Source organism: Rhagoletis zephyria, unplaced genomic scaffold (genome assembly GCF_001687245.7).
Source record: "Rhagoletis zephyria isolate East Lansing unplaced genomic scaffold, Rhagoletis_zephyria_1.1 Rzeph_scaffold_02553, whole genome shotgun sequence".
Taxonomy (NCBI): domain Eukaryota; kingdom Metazoa; phylum Arthropoda; class Insecta; order Diptera; family Tephritidae; genus Rhagoletis; species Rhagoletis zephyria.
In genome coordinates, this window is record NW_016159637.1 from 44,673 (window position 1) to 63,102 (window position 18,430).

The 18,430-nt window shown below is 38.6% G+C and overlaps 1 protein-coding gene across 5 annotated transcripts in view; it reads left to right on the top strand.

Moving 5' to 3' along the window:
• The window catches only part of Myo61F (unconventional myosin 61F), a 53,420-nt gene extending 40,955 nt beyond the window's left edge, over positions 1–12,465 (top strand). For all 5 annotated transcript variants that reach the window (XM_017621697.1, XM_017621698.1, XM_017621699.1 and 2 more), the window contains 8 exons: positions 4,378–4,525; positions 4,800–4,915; positions 5,845–5,915; positions 8,098–8,489; positions 8,578–9,752; positions 10,952–12,034; positions 12,114–12,213; positions 12,317–12,465. In XM_017621697.1, coding sequence (XP_017477186.1) covers positions 4,400–4,525; positions 4,800–4,915; positions 5,845–5,915; positions 8,098–8,489; positions 8,578–9,752; positions 10,952–12,034; positions 12,114–12,213; positions 12,317–12,331 — 3,078 coding nt within the window. In that variant the 5' untranslated portion in view covers positions 4,378–4,399 and the 3' untranslated portion in view covers positions 12,332–12,465. The remainder of the gene's footprint in view (positions 1–4,377; positions 4,526–4,799; positions 4,916–5,844; positions 5,916–8,097; positions 8,490–8,577; positions 9,753–10,951; positions 12,035–12,113; positions 12,214–12,316) is intronic.
• Positions 12,466–18,430: the final 5,965 nt, after the last annotated feature.

Here is an 18,430-nt window from a genome sequence, read left to right on the forward strand (position 1 = left end):
TTTTCAATTTGAAATTAAATTTGTTTGAATGATTGTAAGAAATGTACGTTTACATACCTTTAGCTGTAGCTGAGTTTGCAGAGGTGCTCGCTGTTATTTCTTAGATTCCAGACGGTCCCAAGATGTTAAAACAAATTTTGGGGGTGGGGATTTAGTTCATATCGGACTAGTTCGTTTTTGGCGATAAAGACCTAGTACGGAACTAGAAATTTGATTCACTAGTCCGCGGTTTCCCTGCAGGGTACATATGCACTTATGTACATACATACATACATAGTATACATATGTACAAAAAAATATATGCTGATCTGATTGACAGTTGGAAATGCTCTTGAACAAGCAACAATTGCGTTCGATTTCAAATAAGTAAATACATTTTGCGGAATAACAAATGGAAGAACGTACGTAAATCGGTGTACAAAAGATAAACGGCGAGACTTTGCAGCGCACATAAAATGTACAGTTTCACTTCTTCGAAAATTTTACTTTGGCTTTTATTAAATTTTACCATACTACATATCTACATATCGAGCCCTAACCGCCAAAAAAACGTCAGCGACACATTTTTTTTTAATTTTCTTTTTGATGCAGAAATGCAGCTAGATGCTCTAGGAGTATTTCTGCATCAAAAAGAAAATTTTTGAAAAAAATGTCGCTTACCTTATTGTGGCGGATAGGGCTCGATATGTATGTACATTAGATCGTACCAAGGTGTATTAAACAAGGTGCGATTGACAACTCAGGTAGGCTCTCTTTTAAGGTACTATTATGCCAAAAATATATAAACAATCGATTCAAAATTCATACAAAATTTTTTAAATTTGACTTTATAGGATGGTTCTTCTGAGAGCAATGTCCAATCACACTTTGTTGAATACATTTTGGATCGTACAAGAAAAACCAGTTCGCCATACACTCCTGAGTCTGAAGTATTTTTGAAAGACAATTTGAAAAAAAAAATATGCGTATATGCATATATTTTTTTGCCGAACGTAGGGGTAGGGTCACCTTTTTCCAACAAAAAAAGTAAGTGCGTCTGGGTCACACTGGAGAAGTGAAACTTACGTTATATATCTATTTTATCTCATAACCAATATACATACATACACACATCTGCATTTGCTTAAGGTTATATTTTTTGTCTTTTTTTTATCTAGAAGCTTACCTCTACTTCTGCACGTTCTAACTACATTTATTTTATTCTGTTTTCCTTTATCTTCATTTTTATCCCTATACTCTATCGATAACAAAATTCGCTAAAAATTTCGATAGAAAAATCGATAATAATATTGGTAGCAAAATCGATTAGAAAATCTATAACAAAATCGATAGAAATATCGATACAAAATCGATAAACAGTCGGTAACAAAAATCGATTAGAAATATCCATAACAAATCAATGAAAATGGCGATAATAAAATCGATAAGTAATCGATAACAACATCGATACAAAATCGATGACAATTTGGATAACAATTTCGATAGCAAAATCGTTAATAATAATGGTAGCAAAATCGATTAGAAAATCGATAAAAATATCGATAACAAAATCGATAAGCAATCGATAGCAAAATCGATAACACAGTCTATAAATAATCGATAACAAAATCGATAAATAATCGATAACTAAACCGATAAAAATGTCGATTATGATATCGATAAGTCCCGAGAATCCCGAAAAACTCTATAATCCCAAAATAATTCCCAGGTCTCTGTGTCTCTATCTATATCCTTTTCTCTATATGTAGTTACCCTTATTTTAATCTTTCTTCCCCTATCTTCATCTTTTCTTTTATCGTATTTATATTTGTTTTTACTTTTATGTTTATCATTTTCTTCATCTACATATTCCCCTTCACCTTTGCCCCTATATAAGTAAAGTGTTTAAATTTACTTTGGTCTTTAATTTTGTCTTTATCTTTACGCATCTTTGTTTTTGCTTTTATTTTTACCTTTGCCTTTATCCTTTTCTTTATCTATGTACGTACTAACCTTTACTTTCATTCTTGTATTAGTCTTTTTCTAAGTGTTATTCTTTAACCTTTTATTAGTAAGTTTTTGTTAAATTAAAAACATACATTCAAGAAGCACTTGTTTCCGTCCCAACCATTTCCGTTGCACAATTTCCGTTGAATTTTCCAATTTACTCCCAACCAGCCAACCGCCGCTACAGAAGTTTCACTTCAAAAAGATTAACAACTACGATTGTACTAAAAGATGCATTCCAATGTAAGCGATGCGTAGTTTTGAAGCCACAAACAAAACAACAGGTTTGAAAACTAACTCAAGTATGTTTTTTTTCACATTATCTCAACAGCTGCTATAGCCGAATGGATGCGTGTACGACTGCCGTGTTGTTGGTGACAGGTTCAAAACCTGCGGCACGGACTTTATTTTTATTATATGTTTGTATTTATAGTTTCGTATGGCGGCATGCGACACATTACATTCGTATTACATCGCTGTGGAGAAATTCTTTCATCTTTCCGTGCGTAGGTTATAGCGGATATCCGTTACTTTTTGCATTCCCCGGCATTACCTTTTCCCACTGGGGTGGTACGATCTAAAGTACATACATACGTATGTATGTATACATATAAACACATACATGTGTGTTTACTTACTTAAGCACATGCCTCACTTATTAACAATTCATTTAAATATCCCCATAAAAGAAATCTAGCATTCTTAAAAATTTTGCATTGAAGCTATCCAATCTTTTAATTAAAATAGCTTAGATTAAATGAACTTTTTATCTAAGTGGTCACCCACACTTGTATTAATATATTACTCGTTAATAATCTCTGACTAAGAGTACAAAGTTCTCTATTCAATACTCACATTAACTTTTAGGTATTAAAATAATTTTTGGGCGCTCTTTAATAAAAGAAAGCATGCTAAATAACCGTTCAATGTCTTAACTGGACATTCAAAAAACCCCATTTCATTCCCAACTTACATAATAAGTATTGTTTATCAATTGGCACTTCGATTATCGACATAAATTATTTATTAGCCATTTATAAGTACAGATATGTACATACATATGTGTTTTTAGACGTGCGTATTTATTACCGTTAACTAACATTGTGCCGGTAACAAAAAAAAAAAGCATAAACTAGTCATTACCCAGCAAACATTTGGAGTCATAAATGAGACTTTAAGATGTCCTATTTCGGAGCCTTTTCGCTCATAATGAGCTCATCTGCCTCATGAGCTCATGCCTCTGAAGGTCGACTTATATGAGCTTAAATTCATACATCAAATGAGCTACAATATATGTCATATTGGACTCTTTCTTGGCCTCATACATGACTCAGTCACACATTTTTTGTTTTTAAAGGCATATTTCAAATATTCTAAACGCTAAGAATGTGTTTGCGGGGTAGAACTATTGCCAAGCTATGTATATATATATACATACATACGTACTTGAATATATCAATTGGTAATCCATGCGATGATTTCAGAATATTTGCGTGTATCTTCTTCTTGTTGAATCCACATTCCTCCAAATCAAAATCTCTAAATTCGGACCAAAAAACGTCTTTGATCAGGGCGCTATGGCGCTGAGAATTGACGGTACCAGCGCACAGTGCTTCAAAATTGACATTTTGAGTTCACAATTCACTGGAGCCTTAGTTTTTCACTAAAATTCGGCAGGCAATGGCAAACCTCCGAGTGTATTTCTGCCATGAAAAACAGCTTCTCATAAAAATACAATCGCCGTTCGGAGTCGGCGTAAAACAGTAGGTCCCTCCGCTTTGTGTGACAACATCGACGCGCACGCCACAAGTCGGAGGAGAAGCTCGGCCAAACACTAAGATATGTGTAAGCGCCAATCTATTATTATTATTATAGTTGAGTCTGATTTTTGAATTTTTGTTTGTTCCCAAGTGCGAAATAAATAACTCGTTATTTTGAAGAGATATTCATTTTATAGAATATTATTTCCTACTCCAAAGAGTTTAGCTTTAAGAAAATGCATTTTAAAATTAAAAGTCACTCATACGACCTGCCATCGAAGAAGTGATCTACGGTGTTTCAATGACTATTTATTAATATTTTTATAATGCTTATAATCGGCTTTGAAGTTTTAAGCACAGTTACTAAAGCAATTGCTATGCGAAGAGCTTTGTCATGAAAGTTTTGAGATGTGTGTTTTTTGTTAAAAGAGCCTCCCCCCATTCATTGACTTATTGAGCTGTGTCATCCTTAAATATTTTTCAAAGTGGACTATCGACACACCTACTGTGTCCACGATCACCTACATACTTCCTACCTTCCCTTGCTAATTCGTCGCTTTTGCAATTATATGACATGTTCCGAAAATTTAATACTTATAAGATTTATTAAACCAATTTTTACCTTTTTCAGCGACTCAGCAAATCGTCCCAGAATGGAGCGTGGATTGCACGATCGCGATCGCGCGGGCGTACAAGATTTTGTGCTGCTCGAGAATATTCAAAGTGAAGAGGCATTCATTGGAAATTTACGCAAACGTTTTCAAGAAAATCTAATCTATGTAAGTGGGCAAATAGCCAGAATTACATATTTACTTAGCAATCGAAAATAAGCAAAATTTTTTTATGAATTGCAATGAAAACACAGGCAAAAAAACATGCTGAATTATTACAATAATTGTGGTAATTAAGTTATTGTTGACTCTTTTGCCTTTTATTTTCAAATTATATAAATTAAAAAGAAAAAAAATTAAAATCTCTTCAGTTATTTGCAAATATTTTTTAATGTTACTCCATATGTGTGTGTTGTTTCTTTTTTCAATATTTTTCTTTCAGACTTATATTGGTCAAGTACTTATTTCAGTTAACCCTTATAAACAACTTCCAATCTATAGTGAAAATGATATCAAAGAGTATCGTAACAAACACTTCTATGAGATGCCGCCACACATGTAAGTAAATTTGGTTTTTTTGTTTTTTATCGCGGTTGTAAATTTTTGATATCAATCAAAAAATAATAAATATGTTCTTGGTACAATAATATCTACAATATAAGCGGCATTGAGACGATATATTTTTATGGGTTGTAGCTGGTTTTACAACCTACGGTGGCGGACAAACAAATAGGGGCACGACATTTTAACAAGTTTTAGCTATTTTTCTTTTTTTATTTAATACTTATTATTTTTTTTTTAAGTTTAGCTCACTATCTTACAAAAACCACGCAAGTCAAAATTCAAACATTGTACAAGATTTAAAAAAATGCAACGAATTTTAACAAATGCTCATCAAAGTTTCAAACTTGTTATTCAGAATGTTTTTTAGCTACAGTTTTGTAGCCCCTTAAATTTTATTATAATACAGTGCAAGTTCGAAGTAACTAGGACTTACCGTAGATTTTTGGCAATTTTTTTTTCTCCATATAAAAAAATTTTCGAACATGCTACACTTTCTATGGAAGAAAATGCGTTTCATCGTCAACGTGAGTCCTAGTTAATTCAAACTTGCACTTCATTATACTAATATTTAATGGGCTACAAAACTGCTTACCTAGACTTTTTTTATTCTTAATAAAAAGTTTTAAAATTTCATGAAGCTTTGTCGAACTTTCCTAATGTTTGTACAAAGTTTGAAATTTCATAAAAAAATAATAAACATTAAATAAACCAAAATAACTTGTTAATATGCCGCGTCCAAATTTATTTTCCCGCTACTGTACAATCCACAAAGTTCAAAAATCCTTTGCTGAAGATAAAGATTTGTTTGTCTTTCTAGTGAGGAAAAATAATGAACTCTTGGAATCGAATGCCAACTATAATAGTTATCTTGAGTCAAAAAATATTGTTTTACCTAATTTACCTTTTCTCTGTCCTTTTAACAGATTTGCCGTAACAGACAATGCTTTCCGCTCATTGATCGAAGAGAATAAAGGCCAATGTGTTTTAATTTCCGGTAAGCATGATTAAAAAGAATGAAAGCTAAGTATGTATTAAGATTAGCATAAACCATTTCATTTGGAGCTAAGCCGGGTACTTTGGTAATGTTATCAAAATAAGCGGTATGCCTACAAAGAACAAGGTTAACACTTAAGAAGCGCTAATTGAACAAAGAAATACTATCTCGCTTTCATTGATGTTCCCTCCTTAACACCATTACAAAATGCACTTAGTGTGGTAAACATCTGGTCCAAGGAATGTGGATTTAGTGTCAATCCTACCAAGACCAAGATGGTACTCTTTGCACGGAAGTATAAAATTCCTCAATTCCAATATCCAACCGTAAATCGAATAGAACTAACTCTCTCAACCGAGGTCAAATATCTTGAAATTATTCTGAGACAAGAAACTTGACTGGAAACGAAACATCGAAGAGCGCTCCAGGAAGGCAAATACGGGCCCGTGTGCCTGTAAGACGACTATAGACAAAAAATGGAGGATAAAACCACATACTTATGTATATAAAGCATAAACAGAGGCAGTTTTGATCCGGATCAACTCGAGGAATTAACTGCAGTTGATCCGGATTAAGTCCGAGTTAATCCGGATAAACGCTGCCGTCTGTTTAAGCTTTATACAGCTGTGTTAAGACCTATCCTCGTTTAAGGGGTCACCGTATAGTGATCTCTGTTAAACAAGACTTTGTCCAGAGCCAAGATGGAACGGATAGAGAGGACGGCTTCCATGCTTGTCACGGGAGCACTACCTATTACACCCACCAAATCTCTAGAAGTACAGTGGAACCGACTGCAGTGCTTTTAGGTTGAATGCGATCCAACCATGGAGAGACCTGAGGTTCGGACACGCAACGGTACTCGAAACCCTAAAGTATAACCTACGGGAAGAAAATTCGGTCATAATGAAGCAACTCAATAACACTTGTACTCTTTAATTAAAGAGCTTAGGTTAGGCTTTCCTGGTTTTTCGTGTCTATTTTTGTCAGTTCTTCCGTTAATAATAATAATAGATTGGCGCTTACACATATGTTAGTGTTTGGCCGAGCTTCTCCTCCGATTTGTGGTGTGCGCCTTGATGTTGTCACGCAAAGCGGAGGGACCTACAGTTTTACGCCGACTCCGAACGGCGATTGTATTTTTATGAGAAGCTGTTTTTCATGGCAGAAATACACTCGGAGGTTTGCTATTGCCTGCCGAGGGACGACCGCTATTAAGAAAAAACCTTTTTCTATATATTTTTGCGATGTTGCTTTGACCAAGGTTTGAACCCAGGTGCTGATGAGTGAAAGCGCGCACTGCTTACCACTACACCACAGCATGGATAATTTGACGATCTATGAAAACTTGGAATTTTTACCTAGGCCTCTTGGTACGTGCCGATCCTGGCACGGAGTGGACCCAAAAGAATTAGAGGATGAGAGGAAGAAAATGAACTCCAGTAAACGTATTCGCGTTGACGGAGGTACGTCCTGTCAGGAACAGGGTAACTGCAGACTGTTTCAAGCAGGTGAGGTCGCGATGTAGTAGGCAGCCGAAAGAGCTTCTTAAGGTGGTCCAGCGCCAAGTCTCGGTGCATACAGAAGTTCTAACAGGACTGTTCAATAGGAACTCATACGAGGACGATAAATTAAAATCTGGAATCAAAGAACTATCTAAGATGGACATCAACGCCTGTGAACCTTCATTTTAAGCAGGCACCTTTCTCATTATCTTACAGTCTTATGCATTCCACTCGCAGTTAGCATTAGGGAAAACATCTTTATACAAATAAATACAAAAATTGTATATATTGCTTTCAAAAGCTGGTAACAAAACTATGTGTTTGACCAATTATAAAAGCACACGTTTTTCTTGGCCAATGAAATTTGCAATAAATTTATGCTGATAAGATTCGTTCACCTGAAGCCTGGCTATAGATTTCAGCTAAGGAAATAAAATCGACATAAATTCTAATAAAAAATCACTTCAATGTCCGATAATTTGTTAACATTCCAAATACATATAAATATGTATGTATACGACTATGGGTAGATAAAGACTATACAAGAGTAATAATTATTATGAATTACGTGCCTAAATTTTTAGCTTCAAGTAAATATAATCATCCGCCATGATTATTGCTGTGAAACCCACTAGAAATTATGTTTTTCCAAACTCAGTAATAACCTTATCTTTTCGCAGGTGAGAGCGGTTCGGGTAAAACTGAGGCCTCCAAGAAGGTGCTGCAATATATCGCCGCCTGCTCTGGCCATCAATCGACTGTTGAGAGCGTCAAGGAGAAATTGCTGAAGAGTAATCCCGTACTGGAGGCATTCGGCAATGCAAAAACGAATCGGAATGTAAACTCTTCACGCTTCGGCAAATATATGGACATACAGTTTGACTACTCCGGCACACCAATTGGCGGACACATACTCAATTATTTGCTGGAAAAGTCGCGTGTTGTCAATCAAAATGCCGGCGAACGTAATTTTCACATCTTTTATCAACTCTTGGCTGGTGCTAGCGAAGAAGAGTTGAAACGGCTGCAGTTGAAGCGTTCATTGGATAGCTACTCTTACCTGAGTGATGGGGTGAGTGTGAGAATACAACCATTGTTTTTAATAAAAATACCTTTTATAAAAGCGAAAAACAACTTTTAATGCTTCTTAATTCCACTAGCAAAACGGCGTTGTTAAGTACATTGACGATGTTGCCGATTTCAACACCGTCAAACAGGCCATGAGTGTCATCGATTTCACGGATTCTGAGCAAAAAGATATATTCAGCATTATCGCAAGCGTTTTGCATTTAGGCAATGTGACTTTCAATGAAGCAGAAGGCGTTGCTAAGGTCTCCAAACCCGACGCCGTTGCAGCGGTGGCCCAATTGCTCGGCGTCAGTCAAAACGCACTCACCGATGCGCTCACGAATCGCACAATTGACGCACAAGGTGATGTCGTCACTTCGCCATTGAATCGCGAGCTGTCCGTTTATGCGCGCGATGCGCTAGCCAAGGCTATCTACGATCGCTTATTCACCTGGCTCGTACAACGTTTAAATCGCTCACTGCAGGCAAAGGATCTGCGTGATGCGCTGAACAATGTCATGGGTATTTTGGATATTTATGGCTTTGAAATTTTCAAGAAGAATAGCTTTGAACAATTCTGCATTAACTTCTGCAACGAGAAGCTGCAACAGTTGTTCATAGAGCTGACACTTAAATCCGAGCAAGATGAATATCAGCGCGAAGGCATTGAATGGGTGCCCGTTGAATATTTCGACAACAAGGTGATTTGCAATTTGATTGAAGAGAAGTACAAGGGCATCATTTCCATACTCGACGAAGAGTGCTTGCGCCCAGGCGAACCCACCGATATCACTTTCTTGGCAAAACTCACCGATAAGCTGGCTGCGCATCCGCACTACATTTGCCATGAGAAATCATCGACGTTGGTGCAGAAGACTATGGGACGCGATGAGTTCCGGTTGGTCCACTATGCTGGCGATGTCACTTATAATGTCAATGGCTTTCTGGACAAGAACAACGATCTGTTATTCAGAGACTTGAAGGAGACCATGAGTAGGGCGGGTAACGATATCATACGCTCTTGCTTCCCGGAGGGCGAGTACAAGAACAAAAAACGTCCAGATACTGCGATTACACAGTTCAGAAATTCATTGAACAACCTCATGGATATCCTTATGTGCAAAGAACCGTCCTACATACGCTGCATCAAGCCGAATGATCAGCAGCAGGCGGGCATCTTTGACGACGAATTGGTGTTGCATCAAGTGAAGTACTTGGGTCTGATGGAGAATTTGAGAGTACGTCGTGCGGGCTTCGCGTATCGCAGGTACATAGGTTGCCAATATGAATTACATACAGATTTTTTTGCAGAATGTTGTTTTAATGGGTTTAATATGAAAAGGAAAGAATATCGATAAATTTTCAAATTACATATAATATAGTGACTCGTCAACGATAAAAAAAATTCAGAAACACCAAAAATAACAACAATGAAATGATATTAATATCAATATTTATCGCAAATCGATGACGATAATAATAGGTAATCGATATAAATAGGATTTATAAGGCTAAAAGTACTATTTTGATTGAAAAAAAATATTTGCAACAAATCGATAACAGTATTAATCGGTAATCGATAACGAAAGTATAAAAAGAAATCAATATTTATGGCAAATCTATTACATTCGATTCGCTTTCACTCACCAGCACCTGGGTTCAAGCCCTGGTCAAAGCAACATCGCAAAAAATTTAGAAAAAGGTTTTTCTTAACAGCGGTCGTCCCTCGGCAGGCAATGGCCACCCTCCGAGTGTATTTCTGCCATGAAAAACAGCTTCTCATAAAAATACAATCGCCGTTCGGAGTCGGCGTAAAACTGTAGGTCCCTCCGCTTTGTGTGACAATATCAAGGCGCACGCCACAAGTTGGAGGAGAAGCTCGGCCAAACACTAACATATGTGTAAGCGCCAATCTATTATTATTATTTATTATTATTACATTCGATAACTGCATTAATCGGTAATCGATAACAATAATAAGACTCATAGTGATCGGAGAATAAATAGATAATGTTAGGGAAATCGTTTGGGTATAGTAATAAGGATAACGATAGTTATGCCGATAACAGCGTCGATAATGATAAAAAATTTCAGTAACGGTAGTAAATCGATGAAAGTGTCATTATGATTAAAAATAAATATTCATAAATCGATAACGACAATTATCGGCAATTGATAACAATAATAATAATGAGTACCTAAAAAACCAAAGCCGATATTTTTTCGGATAAAACAAAAAAGAACCGATAACGACCATTGGCTATAACAAACCAATTTTTGTAGAAGCAATCGATGATTATAGAAACTCGATTGCTCTTATACGATCGCTTAAGCGATAACTTAAATTTTAAATGTCCGATACCAAAACGATAACAAAAACACTAACTTTGCCAAACTCATAGATAATATTTAACATCGATATCGATTAAAAACAACAAAAACAAAACATTTCAATTCTCCCCACAGAACTTACGAAACATTCCTCAACCGCTACAAGTCCCTCAGCAAAGCCACCTGGCCGAACTACAAAGGCTCGCCCAAGGAAGGTGTACGCGAACTCGTCGCCGATTTACAGTATGGTCCCGATGACTACCGTTTAGGTGCTACGAAAGTTTTCATACGCTTCCCCAAAACGCTCTTCGACACCGAGGATGCCTTCCAAGTGAAAAAACACGATATTGCTGCCATAATACAATCGCGTTGGAAGGGACGCCAACAGCGGAGGAAGTACCTGAAATTACGCGACCAAATCATCACATTACAATCATATTGCCGCCGATATCTGGCCATACAGGCACTACGGCGTCGTCGTGAAGCCGCCACTAAGATACGCGCCTTTATCAAGGGTTTCATCACACGCAACGATGCACCGAATGGCTACAATGATGAATTCATTGTAAACATGAAACGCATGTGGCTTATACGCCTGTCCAAGCAGCTACCAACCGAAGTATTGGACAAGAGTTGGCCCTCGTCCCCGGTACACTGTCAGGAAGCATCTACCTACCTTCATCGCTTGCACCGCCTGCATTTGGCGCGCAAATACCGGCTGAGTTTATCCGATGAACGCAAACGGCAATTCGAGTTGAAGGTGCTGGCCGAAAAGCTCTTCAAGGACAAGAAGGCCAACTATTTGGCCAGCGTGCCATATTGGTTCCAAAATGATCGTATACCTAAAGAGCATGCGGCCGAAATCAATAACTTCGTTGGCACTTCGCTGAACGGCGAGACTCTGAAATATGCATCGCCATGCACGAAATTCGATCGTCACGGTTACAAGCCGCGGGAACGTTTTGTGGTGCTTAGCAACAAGGCACTCTACGTGCTGGACGGCAAGAGCTACAAGCAGAAGCATCGTTTGCCGCTGGAAAAGATCGATTTTGTTACCACAAATCATAGCGACAGCCTGCTGGTCATACGCATACCACTCGAGCTGAAGAAAGATAAGGGCGATTTGATACTTGAGATACCTTACATCGTTGAGCTCGGCACGCTAGTCGTGGACACTGTCGGCACCGCCAACATACTTAGCATCGTCAGTCGAGACACGTGAGTATTTGGCGTTAATGTCTCTGAATACATATACATACTTATGTATGTACTACTATAATGTTATGCAATTTTTCAGTTTGGAACACAATGTAGTTAAAGGCAAGGCTGGCGTTATCGATATTCAAACCGGCGGCGAACCAGGCATCGTACGCGATAAGGGTGGTCACCTTGTTGTTGTGAGTTTGACTTGAAATACCAAAAAATCCTTACATTGTTTTAATTAACAACCATTAAAATTTTATAATTATTTTGTTTTGTATTCCATTTATTCCTTCGCAGATTGCTGGACAATAAATATGAGATAGAAGTGCTTACTACCTTTAACCAGAAATCAGGGCTTTAAAGACAACGGATGTATTTTTATATAAATATTTTGTTATACTTGTTATCTGAACTTTGCAGCAGATTATTTCGAGAATTTATAAAAACCAATGTAACTACCCTGCAAACCAAAATTCCCAAAATGTTAACGAAATCTTTAGGAGTATCTCATATCTTTAAGGATTTTTTTACGAATCTTCAAAGAAAGTTATATGGAGTGGTTGACACGAACTCGTCAAAAAATTTCTGTACGAAAAAATAAGAAAACAATGCTGCGACAGATTCTTCACATTGCAGAATTATTTTCATTGTTTTACCGATTTTCTTCCGAAATTTCTCTACAACTCAGAATACTCTGAAAAAATGGTTTGCGGGGTATATACTTCTACAAAAAAAAAAATCTTATTGTATTGTATGTATGTATTAATGTATGCAAAAAGTATTTACTAAAAAGCTATAATTTATTTCATATAATAAATAAATGATTGTACTATAATAAATACATTTAGGGTGGATCATTCTTCATACAAAAAAAAATCGGATAAACATTAGGCGGAAAAATATGAGTTGGACCATTTTAGAATTCTCGCAAAATCAAGTTTTTTGTAAATAAAATTAGTTTTTAAAATCAACGAGATTTTTGAGTTTATTTTTGATCGTTCCAGCACGTGTGAGTCTTAATATTTTTACGAAATATGCATTTTGGCCGCAGTCTTATACAATAAATACATTTTATAATTTTGGTGAAAAAAAAACATATGCTTTTTCGGTGTTTCACCCTAATGCATCTATTTTTTAATATATCAATCTTTAGCCAAAAATTTTTGGATAAAAACTGCAATTTTAAATGTAAATCATCTCGAAATCTCCTGGAGTCGGGTCTCTCTGCTCTAAATCTTGCGCTAGGCAGGCTGGTGTAGATTTCCAAGCCATCGTATTATAGTAGATGCTGGCTGTGATTAGAAATACAAAATCCCTGAGCAAATTATAATTTGAGGTTATCTGGTTATGTGGTTATGTTGTCAACTCACTGTTAGGTGCAGTTGTATGTTCTTTAGCGCCGGGAACTGCTTAGATGGCATGAAGTTGTGCCATAAACGAACCTGTCACATTTCTTAACTTCTACACTGGATCTATAATTCAATAAATACGTACATAGTTTACTTGATGGAATCCCTTTATGCCAGTGCCACTTTCTCTTCATTCCTGAGCTCATCTTGCATGAATAGCTGTGTTCTGGCATTTTTACAGATTTTTTCTGCTGCGTATCGCTCGTCCTTGCCGTCCACACTGGCGCTGCATAGCGATTTCCTTGTAGGTTGCGAGCAGGGTCTCCTTTTCGGCTCCCAGGTTCTGCAGGCGACTTGAGACCTTTTTTTTCCTGGCACGTAGTTCGTTGCAGCTGCCTGAGGCGTGCGCGGAGAAGAATAACAGGCTAACGAACGTCACTCCCAGCATTTCGGGGTGAATGGTCAGCGGGATTTTGGCGTCTTCGACAAAGACGTCTACCTCGAGCCTGATCTCCTTGGTCTATGTTTGAAAGAGTGGTGGTAGATTTTGAGGTTCCTTGCAGTGAAGAAGGTCGAAAGATCGGTGAGATAGTTGTCGCAATAGATGTTCGCAAAGGTTGTCGATGTTTGGGCCCGTCACCATTATTATGCAATCATCGGCGTAGCTTACCAAGCTGACGGCGGAGGGAATTTTACCATGTAGAGATTAAACAGTGTCGAGGAGGGTACGCTGAGAGACCCCCTGTTAATTCCATGTGGCTTGGACTTGGCGTTCGACTGATGATTGGCGACCACACAGATAGCTGGTTATCTACCATTTCGTCCAAGCTGGAAACGACAAATCCAAGACGTCTTGACAGAGGGTCGCGTGGTTCCCCAAATTTCGAATGCCTTCGACAAATCAATTGCGACTATGACCGTCCTATCACAAGGTCGACGTTGGTTCATAACCACGCTAACTTGTATGGTGATGGCGTTAAATGCTATGGTTGTGAAAAAAATTTTCGGCAATTTGTGTTCGACTAGCGTGAAATTTTTCGTCGTGGTGGGGAGGGGTAGCGCTTCCATAGGTTTAGTCGCTGGGGATAGGAGGGAGATGGCTCTGTAAGAGTCTGCTGCGTCCGCTCCTTCGCTTATGATGGGGAATCATGCCACCTATTTTCCACATCTCGAGGATGATAAGGGTGACATGTTGAAAGCCGCGGCGATGTACTTGACTCCCGCAGCTCCTCAGCATCTTTTTCAGCATCAGCGTGGAGATTCCGTCTGGGCCTAGTACCTTGGATGATTCAGCCTTGTTGACAGCTGTCTGCTTCTCTTCTGAAGTGGAGTTCGTATGATTTACGCAACACACTGCGACTGGTTTTGTCTCTCTCTGGGTGTACAATGAATTGCCGGCTGAACAAGCGCGCGAACGACCATGAATTCGACGTTTTGGTGGTGCCAGCCAGGTAAGGGCAACATTGTCCGATTAGAGAGAGACTTGGCTGTGGTCCATAGTTTGTTTGTTATTCCGCTGGAGAGATTGCCGGTCTTGAAATGCTAATTCCATATTTTCCGATTGGGTCCGTTGTCCAGGTTTCTAATGTCCCTATTAAAATCTGTGGTATAGGTATCCCCTGGTCTAGCCTGGTGGATTCGCTCACGCACGTCTGAGAGTCCCGCCGCTACTGTGGGAAAGCCTGGGCGGATGTAGCAATCTCTGCCGGCTGGTATGAAGCGGGCGTATGCTGCGTTAATGATCCTGCGGATATTGCGCCCGGCATTGGAAGCGGAAGAGCATGGAATTCGCGATCGGTAATTTCCGTGAAACCGTCCCAGTTTGCGTACGGTTTGCAGTACGGTTTTTGGATGTTATAAAATCCCTCGCCTGGTCTATCGCGCCTACAATGGGAGCGCGGTCTGATGCGCCCCGCCGGCTATTGTTATTTCTGGCGAATTGTAGCAGTCACCCGCAACCCTGGTCGACGCATCACCATTCTCAGTGTAGAACGTGGAGTCATGGAACTATTTCTGCACGTTTTCTGCACGTGAGTCATTCGCAATCGTATGCTGCGAATGCCGCATTATACTAAAGCCAGCCTTTGGACATAAACTACTGTTCCATACGAACACAGATATGTATGATAGAAACTTTCCTTTACGTTATGTGCGCGGTGGGCGGAGCGGGAGGGGGCACACTCCTCTTATACCCCAGTTTAGAGAGGTCATGAGTCGCCGTTTACAGAAATGCACTGCCTTACAAAAATGAGAAAAAATCTAGATTTACGCTTGTTTTGAGTAGATACAGGCACTTTGAGCTTTCCGTATTACCGGAGAAGGGCCCCCCTCTTATACCATTTCCTTTTGCGGAGGCGGTCTTCAGCCGCGCCTAGGGATTAAACCCTTACTAAGTAGAATTCTCCTTTCTGTGTTGCCGGAAAAGAGGGGCNCCACAAGTGCCAAAAATGTGTCAACCCGTGCCAAAAGTGCCCAGAGCGTGAGGAACGCAAAAAACCACTATTCGTTATATAGCTAATAAAATTAGAAAATGCCTACATTTCTGAACCTTTAGTGCTATTTTACAAAATTTGCTATCGGATGTAAACCGGAGTTGGGGGTAGTGCACTAAATTTTGAGTGCACTAGGCATTTCACTAGCAGTAAAAATATTGGGTGACATTGGGGCGAATTCTTGTTTTCGTTCGAATCGAAAATCATGACATTTTCCTATCATTTAGTATTCAAAAATTTACAATTTTCGATTGGAACGAAAACAAGAACATCTTCTTATTTGGACCTACAACTGTTTGTCGGTTTGGGCCGAGACCAAAAAGCTTCTCCAGTTGCTTCTCTCCNGATTGTCGAATCGAAAATCATGACATTTTCCTATCATTTAGTATTCAAAAATTTACAATTTTCGANCGGCCGTAAAGAAAAGCCGCCCCGAAACTTTTGAAAATTATTTATTGAAACAAACGATATTAGTATATCCACCAAAAAAAACTAAAAAAAAATACTCCCTCACCTAGCCATATACGGGCTGTTTCGGTAATTATAGCGTAAAAATAAGTTATATTAGGTTCACATATAAGTAGATTATCCTCATTTTCGAGCTTAACACCCTAATCTGTAATTATAACAAGAGATTAGCCATATAAAATTCGTCCCTTGTTAATCTGTAATTATAAAATAATCTCAGATTTAACCGATAACTTTTCGGTGTCCATCCTAGTTTTATCGATTGTTTTAACGCAATGGAAGACCAAGTGCAGAAGGACTTGTCTGCGCTCGGGATAACCAACTGGCGCAAATTCGCGCAGGAGAGAAGCAACTGGAGAAGCTTTTTGGTCTCGGCCCAAACCGACAAACAGTTGTAGGTCCAAATAAGAAGATGTTCTTGTTTTCGTTCCAATCGAAAATTGTAAATTTTTGAATACTAAATGATAGGAAAATGTCATGATTTTCGATTCGAACGAAAACAAGAATTCGCCCCAATGTCACCCAATATTTTTACTGCTAGTGAAATGCCTAGTGCACTCAAAATTTAGTGCACTACCCCCAACTCCGGTTTACATCCGATAGCAAATTTTGTAAAATAGCACTAAAGGTTCAGAAATGTAGGCATTTTCTAATTTTATTAGCTATATAACGAATAGTGGTTTTTTGCGTTCCTCACGCTCTGGGCACTTTTGGCACGGGTTGACACATTTTTGGCACTTGTGGGAGAGTAAAACTATGTTCACATATCAATATTATCTCAATCAAAGCTCGTTTTTTAATCACCCCGTTTACACAGGCAAATCTCAGATTATTAGCCGTCAAATTTGTTGTGCTTGTTATTCTCACATCTCAAGGAAAATTTATGTTTCTTCTCTGTGCCACCGTGATCACGTTTTTCTGCAATAATAAGCAATATAAATATATTTTAACTTAACATTTTATTAAAAATACCTTTACAAACCTCTTTTACTTGCTAGCGTACATTTTTGTTTGCTTTTACATTTTGGCATTTCTCCTCTCTTTCGCAAAAACAATCGATAAAACTAGGTTGGACACCGAAAAGTTATCGGTTAAATCTGAGATTATTTTATAATTACAGATTAACAAGGGACGAATTTTATATGGCTAATCTCTTGTTATAATTACAGATTAGGGTGTTAAGCTCGAAAATGAGGATAATCTACTTATATGTGAACCTAATATAACTTATTTTTACGCTATAATTACCGAAACAGCCCGTATATGGCTAGGTGAGGGAGTATTTTTTTTTAGTTTTTTTTGGTGGATATACTAATATCGTTTGTTTCAATAAATAATTTTCAAAAGTTTCGGGGCGGCTTTTCTTTACGGCCGCCGCCCCTCTTTTCCGGCAACACAGAAAGGAGAATTCTACTTAGTAAGGGTTTAATCCCTAGGCGCGGCTGAAGACCGCCTCCGCAAAAGGAAATGGTATAAGAGGGGGGCCCTTCTCCGGTAATACGGAAAGCTCAAAGTGCCTGTATCTACTCAAAACAAGCGTAAATCTAGATTTTTTCTCATTTTTGTAAGGCAGTGCATTTCTGTAAACGGCGACTCATGACCTCTCTAAACTGGGGTATAAGAGGAGTGTGCCCCCTCCCGCTCCGCCCACCGCGCACATAACGTAAAGGAAAGTTTCTATCATACATATCTGTGTTCGTATGGAACAGTAGTTTATGTCCAAAGGCTGGCTTTAGTATAATGCGGCATTCGCAGCATACGATTGCGAATGACTCACGTGCAGAAAACGTGCAGAAATAGTTCCATGACTCCACGTTCTACACTGAGAATGGTGATGCGTCGACCAGGGTTGCGGGTGACTGCTACAATTCGCCAGAAATAACAATAGCCGGCGGGGCGCATCAGACCGCGCTCCCATTGTAGGCGCGATAGACCAGGCGAGGGATTTTATAACATCCAAAAACCGTACTGCAAACCGTACGCAAACTGGGACGGTTTCACGGAAATTACCGATCGCGAATTCCATGCTCTTCCGCTTCCAATGCCGGGCGCAATATCCGCAGGATCATTAACGCAGCATACGCCCGCTTCATACCAGCCGG